The sequence below is a fragment of the Amblyraja radiata genome, chromosome 19 (genome assembly GCF_010909765.2).
Source record: "Amblyraja radiata isolate CabotCenter1 chromosome 19, sAmbRad1.1.pri, whole genome shotgun sequence".
Taxonomy (NCBI): domain Eukaryota; kingdom Metazoa; phylum Chordata; class Chondrichthyes; order Rajiformes; family Rajidae; genus Amblyraja; species Amblyraja radiata.
In genome coordinates this window covers 18,209,227-18,224,059 of record NC_045974.1, presented here as the reverse complement: position 1 = coordinate 18,224,059, position 14,833 = coordinate 18,209,227, and the positions used below count along the sequence as shown (strand labels likewise).

Here is a 14,833-nt window from a genome sequence, read left to right as displayed (position 1 = left end):
CTATCCTACACATTAGGGACAGTTTACAATTGTTACCATTTTGTACGTATTTGCAATGTGGGAGGAAACTGTCGATCCTGGAGAAAACCCACATGATCAAGGAGAGAACGTACAAATTCTGTACAGACAGCACCCATAGTCAGGATTGTACCCCAGTCTCTGGAGAAGGGGCATCAAAAACTAGGGGGCATTGGTTTAAGTTGAGAGGAGAAAGATTTTTTTAAAAAGGGACCCGACAGACAATTCCTTCACACAAAGGACGATGCTTATATGGAACGAGCTATAAGAGAAAGTGTTGGGGGCAGGTACAAGAAGATCATTTAAAATACATTTTGGTAAGTACATGCATAAGAGGGGTTTTGGGGGTTAAATGCAAGCATATGCCAAAGGACCAGTTTCTGTCCTGATAACTCCGACTATAAATAGTAGTTTGTTATTTGTGGATAAATACAGCTATGAATGGGATGCTACAGAGCATTAAAATTTAGTGTTTTCATTTTGCTCTAATCATTTAACCCGTGCAGACAGAAAAAAAATACACATAGAGCTATTTCCTTGAAGTGGGATGAATGCCTGACCTTACTGAGTGTGTACAAATCCAACATTTTCCTCTCAACATGTGGGATTTTCAGCGTGGATCCCTGCAGATCCCAGAATTTTGCAATGTGATCTAGAAAGTTCAACTTCACTCGGGTCTGTGCCTGAAAGCATACAACACAACCTAGTTCAGTAAGGAATATTGCTGAATATCTGAATACCATATTGTGTACAATATTACATTATTTTCCAGAAAACACGTTTATCCTGATGTTATGAGCATTAACCATAATTTACAGACATAATAACCCAGAAAGAAAACATTAAGTTTAAAGATTGAGACAAGATTATTTGTTGGATATTTTTTATTATTATTACTTTTGACATGAAGCTCAGTTGAATGGGGGGGAAAAAAGGTAATATTTTTCCGAACACAAAGCAAAACGTAATACAAATACTCAGCTTTTGGGCGATGGATCATATCATACTAAGACCAACAGGTCAAGGTCAGTATTTTAATATTGATTTTCTACTGACAACTTTAATATAGAGGGAAGCAATATATTTGGCCATTAAAAATTAATCATAATTTTGTCTTAATCGCAATTAAATAACGGTTAGGTTATCAATTTGTGGCCAGTGGGCTAATCATCCCTCATGCTTGCTATATTCACTGCTGGAGATTCTATCTTACTGGAGACAGCCATTTTGATTTGGCGCATTACCTTTGTCCAAATCCACTTGCTTTTATTAGCCACTATATGTTCTCATTGTCTTAACCTTCATCCTAACTGGGATTCATTCTGGGTTTAAAAGTCAGTCATGTTTATTGCAGGACTCAAAATTGTTTGTTTTATTATCCAGTGTCGGTTTTTAATTATAATTTAGGGGTACACGTAATTGTATTCCCCGATTAAAATAATTCTAGTTCCTGGTTAAAGTAGATGGCCATTTTGATCTGGCCCATGATAACATTACCGGCATGCAAATCCACTTGCATTTATTAGCCTCATATCTGCTCCTTGCCTTAGGTTAGGGTTGACCAATCCAAAATCAATTTTAGGACAGTATAAATGGCAAAATTTTATTGTAAATCAGATCCTGATTCAAGCAGAACTTCAGATCCAGAGTGGAATTAGCTACTGTCTATCCCCGTTAGGAAACCTGTCCAAAATTATGTCACAAGCCAGTGGCGAGACATTCAAACAGAGAATTGACCCAGTCCTTGGTTCAGTGAAGGGAAATGTCAGGCCTCACTGTACATTGCTCATCACCTTTATTTCCCACTACCAATGCTCAACAACGTGACTTCTTTGGGGTGTCCTGCTCAAACTCCATTTTGAGTATGTTACATTTTCACGGTCTAATGGCGTGTTTCAGTTGTGAAACTGAAAATAATATTGCCTCTAACATAATTTCTTCATAGGACTAATCTTAATAATGGTAATTAGCTATTGACTGACGGGTCGATGCTGCAGTGAGAAGGTCCATAACAAGAATAATTGTGACAGCACTTTTCCCGTTACAAACTTTTCCCAACAACTCCAATATGCAAGGACACTTTCTCTCGATTGCAAAAATAGTCTAGAGTCACAGGCCTAATGTTAATTTGTGACAAAAAGAGCCTGCCAAGGATCTTTAACCTATCCCGATTTAGAAACCAAACTTTGTTAAGAGAATTGCACCCTCCCCAGCTTGTTCCTTTCCATCAACTGACCGTCACAACAAACCCTTTCATTAATGCACTTTTTTCAGCAAAAAATCAATAAGCACATTTAAGGCCTTAATTATTCATTCATTTGCAATATTCCCACATGCATTGTTTTAATCAGTACTAAATTTTACATAACTAGGATCAGGTTCATTTTTAAACTTAGAAGTTTAATTGGTAAACATCAGGATCACAAGTTTAAAACAAATTTCAGCAGTGGGCTTTAGGACCATGGAAAGTTCCCCATGGTATTCAGGACTCCACATTGGCCGATTGCAAAATCCAATACATGCCAAGTTCCTTTCATAAAAAGGGCTCATACATTAACACGCATGATTGCCACATTAAAAAGTGTTCATGTATTTTAACTTAAATTATTTGATAGCATTACAGAAATTTCACCTTTACCCCCTAATTATTATCTTCTAATGTTTTTAATATTATAAAAATAACCCAAGATATATCACAGGAATGGTATGCAAAAAGTTGACACCAAGCCACATATTAGAAAAGAAGTAAAAGATTAGAAAGAGTCAAAGCAGAATACTTTGAGGAGCATCTTAAAGGAGAGGACAGGTCGAGATGAAGGTTAAGAAAAGGACCCCCAGTGTTTTGGGCATTGACAGTTTGAGGGTACGGCTGTCGATTGCGAATCAATAAATTTGGCAATGCTCAAGAATAGAGAGTAGAAAGATCAGGTTATATAGATGGTGTAGATTAAAAGGATGCAGTGTGATGAAAGTGGAGAAATACAGGCAGATAAGAGTTTATCTTGCCATCATGTTCGGCACAGATGTTGTGGGCCGAAGGTCCTGTTCCTGTACCGTACTGTTGTATGTTCTAGCTGTGTAAGAAAGGTGAACATTTTATTATCTAACATTGTCTACTGGTGAAATAGGGGTTGATCAAATAGCACTGGAATGATGGGAGCAAATAAAGTTGGTTCAGGCTTGAAGGGTCACGACCCGAAACATCGCCAATTCCTTCTCTCCATAGATGCTCACCCGCTGAGTTTCTCCAGCATATTTTTGTCTACCTTCAGGCTAGGACATATGTGTTTAAGATAACTTCAAGTTTACAGGGAACAAAAGTGACCAACTAAAAGCAAGTTGTAAAAAGGGAATCTAAAGTATGGTTGAAGGTTTCAGCTATGAAAAAGCCACAGCAATCGTAGAAATATAATGTACACCTACTCTAAAATTTAACTTGGGGCAGATAAGACACTCCAAGATTATGTAGTCTGGTTCCGTTTCAGACAGCTACCAGGAAATACGAGGTCAGCATCACTGAGCAGGGTTGAGATGGAATTTCAAAGCAATGGTTTGTGGTTCTAAATATTTAATTGGAAGATTGTTGATCCAGTCCAGAGTATCAAAGAAAATCTCACAACTTCCAGAGACATTCGAATAGTGAAAAGAAACACTGGCAAGGCAAAGCTTGGTGACATTCGCATTCATGTAGAAACTGATGCTCCATTTTTAGATAATGTTGCCAAAACGCAGGACGTTTCGGGTGTCAAAGAACATCAAGTAGAACCAAATAGAACTATTGATGTTTGTCCTTTATGGAAACAATCTGGATGAAAATGTACAAAGTACGATTAATAAGTTTGCAGATTATACTATGATATCATAGAGGATGAAAGTTATCTACAATTACCAAGTGCAACATTCATTCTCTGGCAAAACCCTGATAGATAAAATGGCACCAGGTAGGTGTAGATTCTTCATAGGAGAAAAAACTCGACATTTTCATTCACCATACAATGAATCCTTTACCGTAAAAGTTATTTCCAATGGAAAACAAAGGTCATTTAATAAAGGACAGATTCAAAATGAATGATCAGAGGACAGTAGAGAAAATCTTTAAATTAATGAGTAGCAGTTGCATTAAAACGTTATGAAAGGAGAAACTCTCATCACATTGAAATATCTGGATGAGCTCTTTAAGAGGTAGGAAGTGAGATTAATCTGGTCCATACTCTAACAAAGGGTCAAGCACTTCCTTGAGTTATAAAGTATTGGAACATAATTGGACCAGGCACAAATACTATGCCCACAAAAGTAGATGAAAGGTTGGATATCCTCCAGCATGCACCTCATCCCCTGATAATTTCTTTTTTTTTTTACATACATTCTACAAGGGACAAGAGTGCGAGGAAAAAATCTCTCCAGTTCCAAAAGCAATGAAGCTTAACAGCATCCAGGAAAATGTATGTGCTCATTAGTAACCCATTCCTTACTTGAAACATTTTTTGCCACAAGGATAGCATGATGCAGTTCTACAAAATTACTCACTTAGACTTCACTGACATCTCCTAAAATCATGACCAAGTAAGACAAGTGCAACAACACATAAACACTACCATCCAGAATTTCCCCTCCAAGTCGCACACATGTTAACTTGGAACTATTACTCCTTGATCACTGTGGACCTGCCTACCTAACAAGATGTACCATCACTTTAAGGCCTGCAACAGAGTGTCTCACTACCATCTTCTTAATGGCAATGACAGATGGCTGAACATGCTGGACTTCCAACATCCATATTCCATAAATGAATAGCCCGGCTGGATGATGGTTGAAGAGATTTTAAAGGAGAATTATAAAATCAATCATTATCAGGCGACAAAGATTCCTTCTCGGATCAGATAGCATGTTAGTGATGTGATCTGTTCAGTTAAAATAGGAGGAAAATCCCTCAACTGCTCTGCAGCAAGTACGGAAAACACCATCTTCCAGGCACAGTGCTTAACTAGGAATTTGGAACAGAAAACATGGTGCAAAGTAATTTGACTGAATTAACAATTTTGATACAGATTTTGACACTGAGGTTGTGTGGAGAGTATGAGACTTCACAGTCAAATGAGTATTATTTTTTTTTAATTAGAGATCAGCAATTGGATTAACGTTGCAGACTTATAGTTGCCTTGTGTTAGACATTTTTGAAGAATTGAGTGTGATATTAGAATGGAGTGAAAAACGTAATCACAATTGAAATGGGAACAAATAATCCTGCTAAATTATCTTACATTATATAGAAAATAGAATGGATTCATAGCCCAACCAGCTTTGAATAACTGCTCAGAGGGAGAAAAGTGAATGACAAAAATATAAGTTTTAACGTCCAGATGTAACAAAATCAAGCGGAACATAATTAAACAGAATAAACATTAAAATCAGACCAAAAGTCACGCAAGGATATTTTTGAAAAGGAAATTGAAAGGTTTCAGAATACATTTTAAGAACAACTTTAAATTTGAATGGAACACTAGAGCAAATGTAATCATTCACAAGGGTGAGAAAGAATTGAGACAATCCATATGGCAGAACTAGTTGAACAGGCTCTTGGTTCTTGGTTTCTTGGTCTTCCAAAATATTCCAAATGGAATTTAAACTGGAGGTGGTGGAGGGAGGACTTAAGCCAGAAAGGGTTATTGGGAAGAAAGAGCTACTTTAAATTTAGTTGCATCTGGTTGGGTAACTATAGTTGGGTGGAGATTATTCCATGCTTTAATTGTGCGGGGGAAATAGGCTATTCTCCAATAAAGGAAAAGAACACTGGTACCTTATACAAGCTTGTACGATTACAAAAATACTTAACAGTGAGAAGTAAACAAAACGACGGGAAATAAAAAGATAAGATAATAAATCCTAGGAAACTCCCCTGAAGGTACACAAAAGAGTGAGGATTCTAGATAATACTAAAGCAGGTGCACATATTTAATAGCAGCAAACATAAGAAAGAATACAAAGACCTTAGAAAACATGTACAAAACACACAAAGTATATCGAGCTAAATGCACAAATAGCCATGTGGTCATTTGTGGTAGTGGCAATGATAGAAACGTGACTCAAAAATGGCAACGGTTCGGTGCTTCATATTCACAGATATACCATGTTCATAAAAGAAATGGAAGAAAATGAGGGATATCAAATAAAATTACTGAGTGAGGAACACATTGCATTATTGGAAAGATATGGGTGGAGGTGGTGGGAAAGAGGCTTAGCTAACAGATGATATGTAAATGATGGTAAGATATACTGGAAAGCCTCGAATTTGCTGCTTTGCCCAATGGGTTGCCTCCCAGGATAATAGGAAAGCGCAAGCAGAGATAGCAGGAGGGTTTGCCACCAACTTCCGGTATTCTGTGGTTCCAGAGGAGGAGGAGCAAATAAGATGTCCTTGTTCAAGAAAGGGTACAAGTATATTTTTAACATCTGCTGGCAAACAGTAATGGATGAAGATCCCAAACAAATAGACAGGGAACATTTTAAATGAGAGTAATGAGCTAATTAAGGAGAGCATGCGAAGATTTGTAAAAGGCAGACCACATTTATCAAAGGTTGATGAAAGAATGGTAGCAAACACAGTTTACGTAGTGATGAAAGGATTGACAAAGATTCCTAAAAGGATGGACAATAAGCTGAGTTTCATGGACCTGAAGATTCAAGTAAATGGAAATTAACAAGTATATCAACTCAGTGGTTAGCCAAAATGCATGAGATCTCAGGTTGCATAAATCGAGCTATAAATATAAAAGCAGAGAAGTTATACAGAACCACCAAAACTGGCTTCCATCCAAAGAATGTGAAACAGTAAATGGAGACACAATGAGACCGCAGATGATTCTAGAAGGGTCAGCAGAATCCCGACCAAAGCGCTATCTGTCTATTCCTTCCATAGATGTTGCCTGACCCACTGAGTTCCTCCAGGATTGTTTTTGCTCAAGAAATGGGGGGGTTTTTTCCAGCATAACAACACACAACAATGTTTTTAAAGGCTCTTCATAAATGCGTATTCTTCATACTAAATATGAATGATGGATTTTGGAATTAAGTAAACATTTCTGATGATCCCAAACTTGAAGGTGTGGTAAACTACAAGGATAATACCAATCGACTACAGAATCGATAACAGAATAGGCAAACAATTAGTAGATAGAATTTAAAGCAGGGAAGTGCAAGGTGATGTATTTCAGAAGTATGGATAGAGAGGGGCAATACACATTTAAAAACACCAAGGGAGCATAAAAGGGTCATGTGCATTAATCTCTGAAGTTTGCAGGAAAAAAATAAAGCAGTTAAAGCGTTTGGGATCGTATTCAGAGATTAATTACCCAGAAACATTGGAAACCTCCAGCCAAGCCACAATTTGTATATCATGCCCAGTTTGGTTACTGGAGTTGAGGAAAAGGTATTAGCTACAGGGAGAGGTTGAACAAATTTAGATTGTTTTCTCTGGAACACTGGAGGTTACAGGGAGACCTGATAGAAGTATATCAAACAATGAGAGGCATAGATAGGGTAGACAGTCAGAAATGTTTTCCCAGGGTGGAAAAATCAAATCTTAGAGGGCATAACTTTAAGGTGATAGGTCATAAGTTTAAAGAAGATGCGTGGGGCAAGTATTTTTACATGGAGGGTTGTGTGAGACTGGAATTCTCTGTCGGGGATGGTGGTTGAGGCAGGAACGATAGCGGCATTTATTAAATGTTTGGATAGGCACATGGATATGCAGGGAATGGAGGGTTATGGATTATGTATAGACCGATAAGTGTTGGTCTTGCATTGCGTTCTACGCAGACATTGTGGGCCTAAGTGCACATTCTTGCGTTGACCTGCTTCATCTATCTTTACATAACTAAAACTGTGATCTTGTTATCTTCCCATTTGTGCGGTCTTTCTATTTGCGGAAAAACAGTTCACGATAGCGCTACAATTTTTCGCCATGTTCACACACCGTTCTCCTATGCTGCGATTGCACCAAGTTTCGTTCCGATCGGTTGAATGGTGTAAAAGTTAGCGAGGTTTAAAAAATCTTTAAAATCGCGTGTGCGCAGATCGATCTCTTCCCCTGCTGTTCAGCGGCGTGTGGATTAGTCTCTTCTCCTGTCACTCACCGGGACGGTCCGCCGCTTCCTGCGCCATCATGTCTTTACTGGAGCTGAGGATGGCTGGCGGAGGTTTCCAACCGGATACAATTTTCGGAGGGACCCGAAGCAGCCCAGCCACAAGCAGCCCCAGCGTCCGAGACCCAGCCCAACCCAGAGTCAGAGACCCAGCCCAGAGTCGGAGATGTCGCCAAACGGAAAGCAGAGACTCTGATCCCAGCGGAGGAGAACGGCCAGCGACCGCTGAGAGTCCCCATCGCAATGCCAATTCCAGCCACTACCCCTCTGGTCCCACTCGCTGGGTCCTCCCCCCCCCCTCCCTCTCACCTATGCCTCTTCCCCGTCTTTTCTCCGAGCTAACTCCCCCCGCCCACACACCCCGCTCCCTGACAACTTCCGCTCTCCCCACAACTCCCCACCCCAGTCACTCGCCCCACAACTCCCCCCGCCCACACCCCCCTCCCCACCCCACTCCCACAACCCCCCTGCCCCAAACGCCCACAACACCCCCCGCCCCCACACATACCTCCTCCCTGCCACACCCTCCTCCCACATCACCATCTCCCCCCTCCTACACCTCCTCACCACCCACCCCACCTCCCCTCCAACCCCACCCCCGCCACACACCCCACTTCCCTCCCTCCCCTCACACACATGAAAAGGAGGGGGAGGGAGTGCTCAGGGATGAGGGGAAATGAGCCACGCCTGCGCAGTTAGGGGCTATGGGCGAGTGGTGGAATATTGCATTGGGGAATGGGTTGCGTTGGGGGACCAGGCTTCCCGTGTGACTATGAAAAAGCCCTCGAGACAGTACAAGAGGAGATTTAGGTTGAAGAAGCCGAGTTGTACGAGAGAATGATTTTTGATAAGAGGTGCAGAGATTATGGCAGGCTGAGATAAAGTTGACTAAGCAAAGATGCATCCATTAGCAGAAGGTCGAGCAGTTCAAGAAGATAGTTCTCTGTCATCTTCTAAAAGGCAGTAAGAGGTGCCGGAAGAGGGGGGGGGGGGGGGAGGGGGGGGGAGAAGAACAGCCTGAAAACTGAATTAAAATGTTGATGATACAGTTGGCAGCATTTCACTGTACTGGGCAAGAGACATACAGTGTTGCAAAAAATAATTAATTATACACAGCAAATGGACGTGGCTCAGGTGATTAATGAAAGGTAATTGTTATATACTCAAGTTAAGTAAATTTGTCAGGACATGGGGACAGAGTGGAGAAATTGAATTCACTGAATTGGTCTGCAGAGATCTAGATCATGATCTAGATTGGCCAAATAAACTCCAATCCTGTCATAATTATACTTCAACTAGTGGTTAGAACGTGGAACTGTTGCCACAAGACTAAGTTGACTACCAAAGTTCTATTTCTGTGGGGAGGTAAGAGAAGGGAAGATGAGCACAAGAGAACATAATGAGATTTTTGGATACAAAGAGGTCGGAGCATTATGAGAGTACTATAGGCAGCAAAGAATATCTGGGCTAAATATCTTGTATCTGTGCTCCATTGTTCTTTGCCCCTTTTAGCAACTGTGTCAAACTTCTAATGTTTCCCCATAGTCCTGGTCCCAAACACTGGTTCTCTTCTATCATGTTCCCAAGCACTCTGCAAACTAATCTTCTCCAAGAGAACTAGCACTCACTGCTACTGCCACTAAACTACTGACCATTCAATATTCCTACATAAGCTGATGTTACCCGTTCACTCTTTCATTCAACTCTCCTTCCGCCTTGCCACTCGCCCATACCACCCATCTCTGCTTTTTGAAATAGACCTTGAAAAGCAGAGCTGAATTGCAATAGAATGCACAGGATGGGAACTGTATGGCAAAATTCATGTTTAAGTGAAAGAGACATGGTATAATAGCAATCGATTCAGGATTCCCAGAAATCAAATCCCCTCTCACCTCCAGCTCATTGAGTCGTTGAATTCGTGGTGTGAAGTGAAAGTTTTTCACTTCACAAGCGAAAGGCGGTTGCCAGTCCTGAAAAACAAAAATAAACTGAAAGCTTCCATAATGAGCAAAATCCCCAACATCTCTTCAATGGGAAAATATGTTTTTTATTTATTAATTAGATTCTCAGCAATTCTTGAATACAATCTTACAATAGCAGTAAATTTGACATTTCAAGTTATTTCCTTAAACATAATTCTATAAATTCAATCTAGTTATTACCACAGAATTCCATATTAAGCTATCAGTTGCAGATTAATGGCACACTTCTTTCTGAGTTAGGCAGCTGAGGATCAGGTCTCATTGCAGTAGAGATAATCTTGTTACCGACACTTTAGTGCATTACTGAATGAATGGGGCAATATCGGGGATGCTTCTTTTTGACATGGAATCGCCATCAGACACAAAAATGCTCAAAAAGAGTTTGCTCTGCAGTCCCAGATATTTAATTAATCATCAACATTAACAGCTTAAAGTGTTATGTTTCACATTGCTCAGTTGAGAGCTACTTGTGTATGCATTGGATTTTCTATATAACATTGACTGTACAAACACATTTTGATGGTTATATAGAGCTATGTAGTACTGCAAATGCTTTAAAATCCATGTCCATCTCAGGGCTCTTTCCCAACCTCCGTGATTTGTTGTTAATATACTTTAAAAATCATGTGATCCAATATCAAATAAATATGGCCTAACACAAGGTGTACCAGATAATCTTTCTCAACTTTTACAAGTTTTCTAGCATCTTTAGCAAGCAAGCAAGTTTATTTATAAAGCACATTTCAGCAATTCAAAGTGCTTTACACAAAGCATTCAAAGCAATCAAAAGCAATTAAAAACAGCCACTAAAAATAATTGAAAATAAAAACATGCTAAAATAGAATAAGACAAGTCTAAAATACAAGAATAAAATTTACAGTGCAGTGTTAGAAATTAATAATAATTTAATTTAATTAAAATTAAAAGTAATTAAAAGCATCGTCAAACAGAAAAGTCTTCAGCCCCGATTTAAAAGAACTGAGAGTTGGAGCGGACCTGCATTTTTCTGGGAGTTTGTTCCATATATATATGTAGTTAAACATCTCAAAGCACTTAATTACAGCATTGATTAAAAAAATATCAAGCTAAACAAAGTGGAACCAGATCACAGACCCAATAACATTCCTTAATACCAACCACTATGATCGTCTCTAAGGAGGTAGACATAGAAAATAGACAAAAAGGGACACAGAATGGAGTAACTAGCTGGTCAGGCAGATCTCTGGAGAACAGGATTGACATAATCTTGGGTCGAGGCCCTTCTTCAGACTATCCATACCTGAACCACTGAGTTACTCCAGCACTTTATGTCCTTTTGTGTGTTAAACAGCATCTCTCCCAGATGCGATAAATGTTTGTTTCAAAACACTAATATAACACATTCATTTGTAGGATGTACAAAGTTGAATAAATTTTGGAGCGATATATTTACAAAGCTTTTCAAGTCCAGAATAGAACCTAAAACGGAATGGATTATATTTGGAATAATAGTAGAAGATATAAATTTAAATAAAGACCAAAACGTTTTTTTTAATTATGGGTTAATAATTGGAAAGAAATTGATACTTAAATTTTGGAAAAATACAACCATACCAACTGTTAAAATGTGGATTAGGAATATGATGGACATAGCCTTGAAGAAATGAGACTGCGACTAATAGGTAAATATGACCAATTCTTAAGGAGCTGGTCTCCTTTCATCGACTTTTTGAAATCATGTGATGCAGCGGTACCGTAAAGATTGCTGATTTCAGTTCATGCCGTGGATAGATCTACATCTCCGAATAAAGATTTGAAAATTTCTCTATTAAGGGGCCTTCTCTCCTATTTCTACTTTCCACTTTTTCTTTTTTTTTTTTATATACACACTTCACGTTTTTCTATTCTCTACCATCTATTTTTCCTCTTTTTCCCCTTTCTATTGTTTTCTTTTTCTTGTCTTGCTTACTTCCTTCTCAAAACATAAAACTAGAGGTTGTACATAGAATGGATTACGGTATGACATAGTTGGCACCTAAAATTAGGTTCCACTGTGCTGTTTTGTACTGTATTAACTTCTAATAAAATAAACAAAAACAAAAAAACAGCATCTGCAGTTCCATATTTCTACATATAAAAATAACATGAGCAGGCTATTTTTGAACCCTGCATCCCTGCTCCACTCAACATCACAGGAAGGCAGATCAGTTTGGTGAGAACATGTCAGAAAAACTGGCCCAGTCTGCTGATGGCATCAACATTAATAGGGCAGAGGAAAGAGAATGGACTAGAACCAAAAGTTGGAAGAATGTGGAGTTTTGGTTCTTAAAGAGCTGAAAGTTACAAATTGTGGGAAGAAGTGGGAAAAGGTTGGGGAAAGGGGAGGCACGGCTATGCTCAGAGTAATTACAGCATAATTAATTTTAAAAAACTCATCACTTTGTGAACACAGGTGTACAATCAAAGGGCAATACGATTTGTCGCTTAAATTTATATGGTGCAGGAATTCTCAGTGACCTGGCCTAATATTCCTATCTCAAAATTATTACAAAAGCTCTCCAGATCCAATGTTTTGCTTGCAAAAGAGTCACAATTCGTTTAATGTGAAGGCACACTATAAACAATGTAAATCACAACAAACAAATTGCACCTCAACTAGTTTAACATTTTTATTTAATTTAAAAAATCATGAGAAATAAGAGTTTGGTATTGTAAATTACAGCTATGAGGCCATTAGATTGTTATCAGAATACATCCAAAGCACATACATACTCACCTTATAGTCTATAGGTGACCACCCAACAATCAACAACCTCCTCATCACTAATAGCAACACGCTCATATAATAAACTGGGACCGTTGGGTCCCAGCATCACACGGGAGGGCTGGTCCCCCAACGCAATATTCCACCTCTCCATGAATTCCAATATTGATGGCCAGCAGTGGGGGTGGGGAAGGGGGCTTTCTGGAGCGCTAGTATGGGTGTTATGGGCTGAAGGGACTGGTTTCCAGCGGGCTAGTATGGACATTGTGGGCCGAATGGATTCTTGGGCTGGCAGCTGAGTCACTCAAGCCTGTTGTGTTGGCAGCTCACTCACGGCTGGTGGGCTGGCAGTTGACTCACGGCTATTCCTTGAAATTCCATTTCAAGCAGGGTGCAAGGCCACCAAATTCAAGTGCAGTTTCATACCATTTCAAGCAGGGTGCAAGGCCACTAAAGTCAGTGAATCGTGACCTCTCCCTCCTCCATCTTGCAGAGACTGAGCCACGCCCACACTTCTGGGTTTTATAGTCCCTCCCCCACCCACCAGAAGGGGTGTGGCCTTCATGGCGTGATTGACAGGAGAGAGAATCTCAACATTTTTTAAACACTATTAACTCTTTTATTTTTCTTCGATGGGAAAAAATCCTCGGCACCTGATGAGCGGAGGGAGACTCTGAGTAAGATGGCCAAAAATCACTGCCGTACATGGTAGCGTTTTTTATAAAATCAATATAAAGCACAAACAGGAAGTGGTCAAGATTAGACTTTTAATTATAGAAGGCAAGGCAACTTTAATTAGGCAAGGCAACTTTAATTAGGCAAGGCAACTTTAATTAGGCAAGGCAACTTTAATTAGGCAAGGCAACTTTAATTAGGCAAGGCAACTTTAATTAGGCAAGGCAACTTTAATTAGGCAAGGCAACTTTAATTAGGCAAGGCAACTTTAATTAGGCACGACAACTTTAATTAGGCACGACAACTTTAATTAGGCACGACAACTTTAATTAGGCAACACAGCTTTAGCATTTCCAATCCAAAGGCAACACAGCTTCAGCATTTCCAAACCAAAGGCAACACAGCTTTAGCATTTCCAAGCTATATTTTCAAACCACGTTAAAGGCACTGACAGGTCAGTAAAACCACTTACAGTTTAGTAGACATGTGTTCAGTGTTATTCACAGCTCAGACTCAGAGACGTGACCCTTTCGCTCCCCCATCTTGCAGAGACTGACTGAGGCACTCAACACTTCCGGGTTTTATAGACCCACCGGAAGGGGCGTGGCCTTCAGGAGAGAGAATCTCGACATTTTTTTAAACACTAATGACTCTTTTATTTTTCATTGATGGGAAAAATCCTCATGTCCTGCGCCTCTAAGATGGCCAAAAATCACAGTCGTAAGTGGCAGCGTTTTTTCTAAAATCAATATACAGAACAACAGGAAGTGATCAAGATCAGATTTTTTGTAATATAGACTTTCCCAGTACTCCAACCAAACCAATATCCTGCCAGTACTGCCAAATACTTAATACCAATCAAACCCAAACCAACACTGCAGAGCCCAATGGTATTCAGATCCGGGCCCTACCCAGTGATATCAATCGTTTAAGCATCAGATCTCATACAAAACCTTTAATTTCTCACCACTGTGAAAGCTGAGCATCTTCAAACCAGAAGTACTCAACAGATAAACTTTCACCTCAGAATACATTGACTTTCTGAAAGATTAAGGAAACTCAATAAACAGGCAAAAATACACAAGCATCAAGACTTAATTTTCAGGGAAATAGAAACAGAAATAGGCAAGTTCATTCTCAGAGCACCATCAACTCTCAAATAAATTACATTTCCAAAATTCAGTCAAACCAGCCAGATTCCAAATTGCATGACGTATGTGACCCAGGAAATGTCACCAATGCTAACAGGTTCAATAAGCACAAGATAAAACAAA

The 14,833-nt window shown here is 39.5% G+C and overlaps 1 protein-coding gene across 5 annotated transcripts in view; it reads right to left on the bottom strand.

Moving 5' to 3' along the window:
• Positions 1–14,833, bottom strand: part of kdm5a (lysine demethylase 5A) — a 120,621-nt gene that overhangs the window by 87,079 nt on the left and 18,709 nt on the right. For 4 of the 5 annotated variants that reach the window (XM_033037811.1, XM_033037813.1, XM_033037812.1 and 1 more), the window contains exons 2-3: positions 10,052–10,129; positions 579–701 (exon numbers count right to left, since the gene is read on the bottom strand). In XM_033037811.1, the coding sequence (XP_032893702.1) occupies positions 579–701; positions 10,052–10,129 (201 nt within the window). The remainder of the gene's footprint in view (positions 1–578; positions 702–10,051; positions 10,130–14,833) is intronic. The other variant, XM_033037815.1, reaches the window with a different exon arrangement.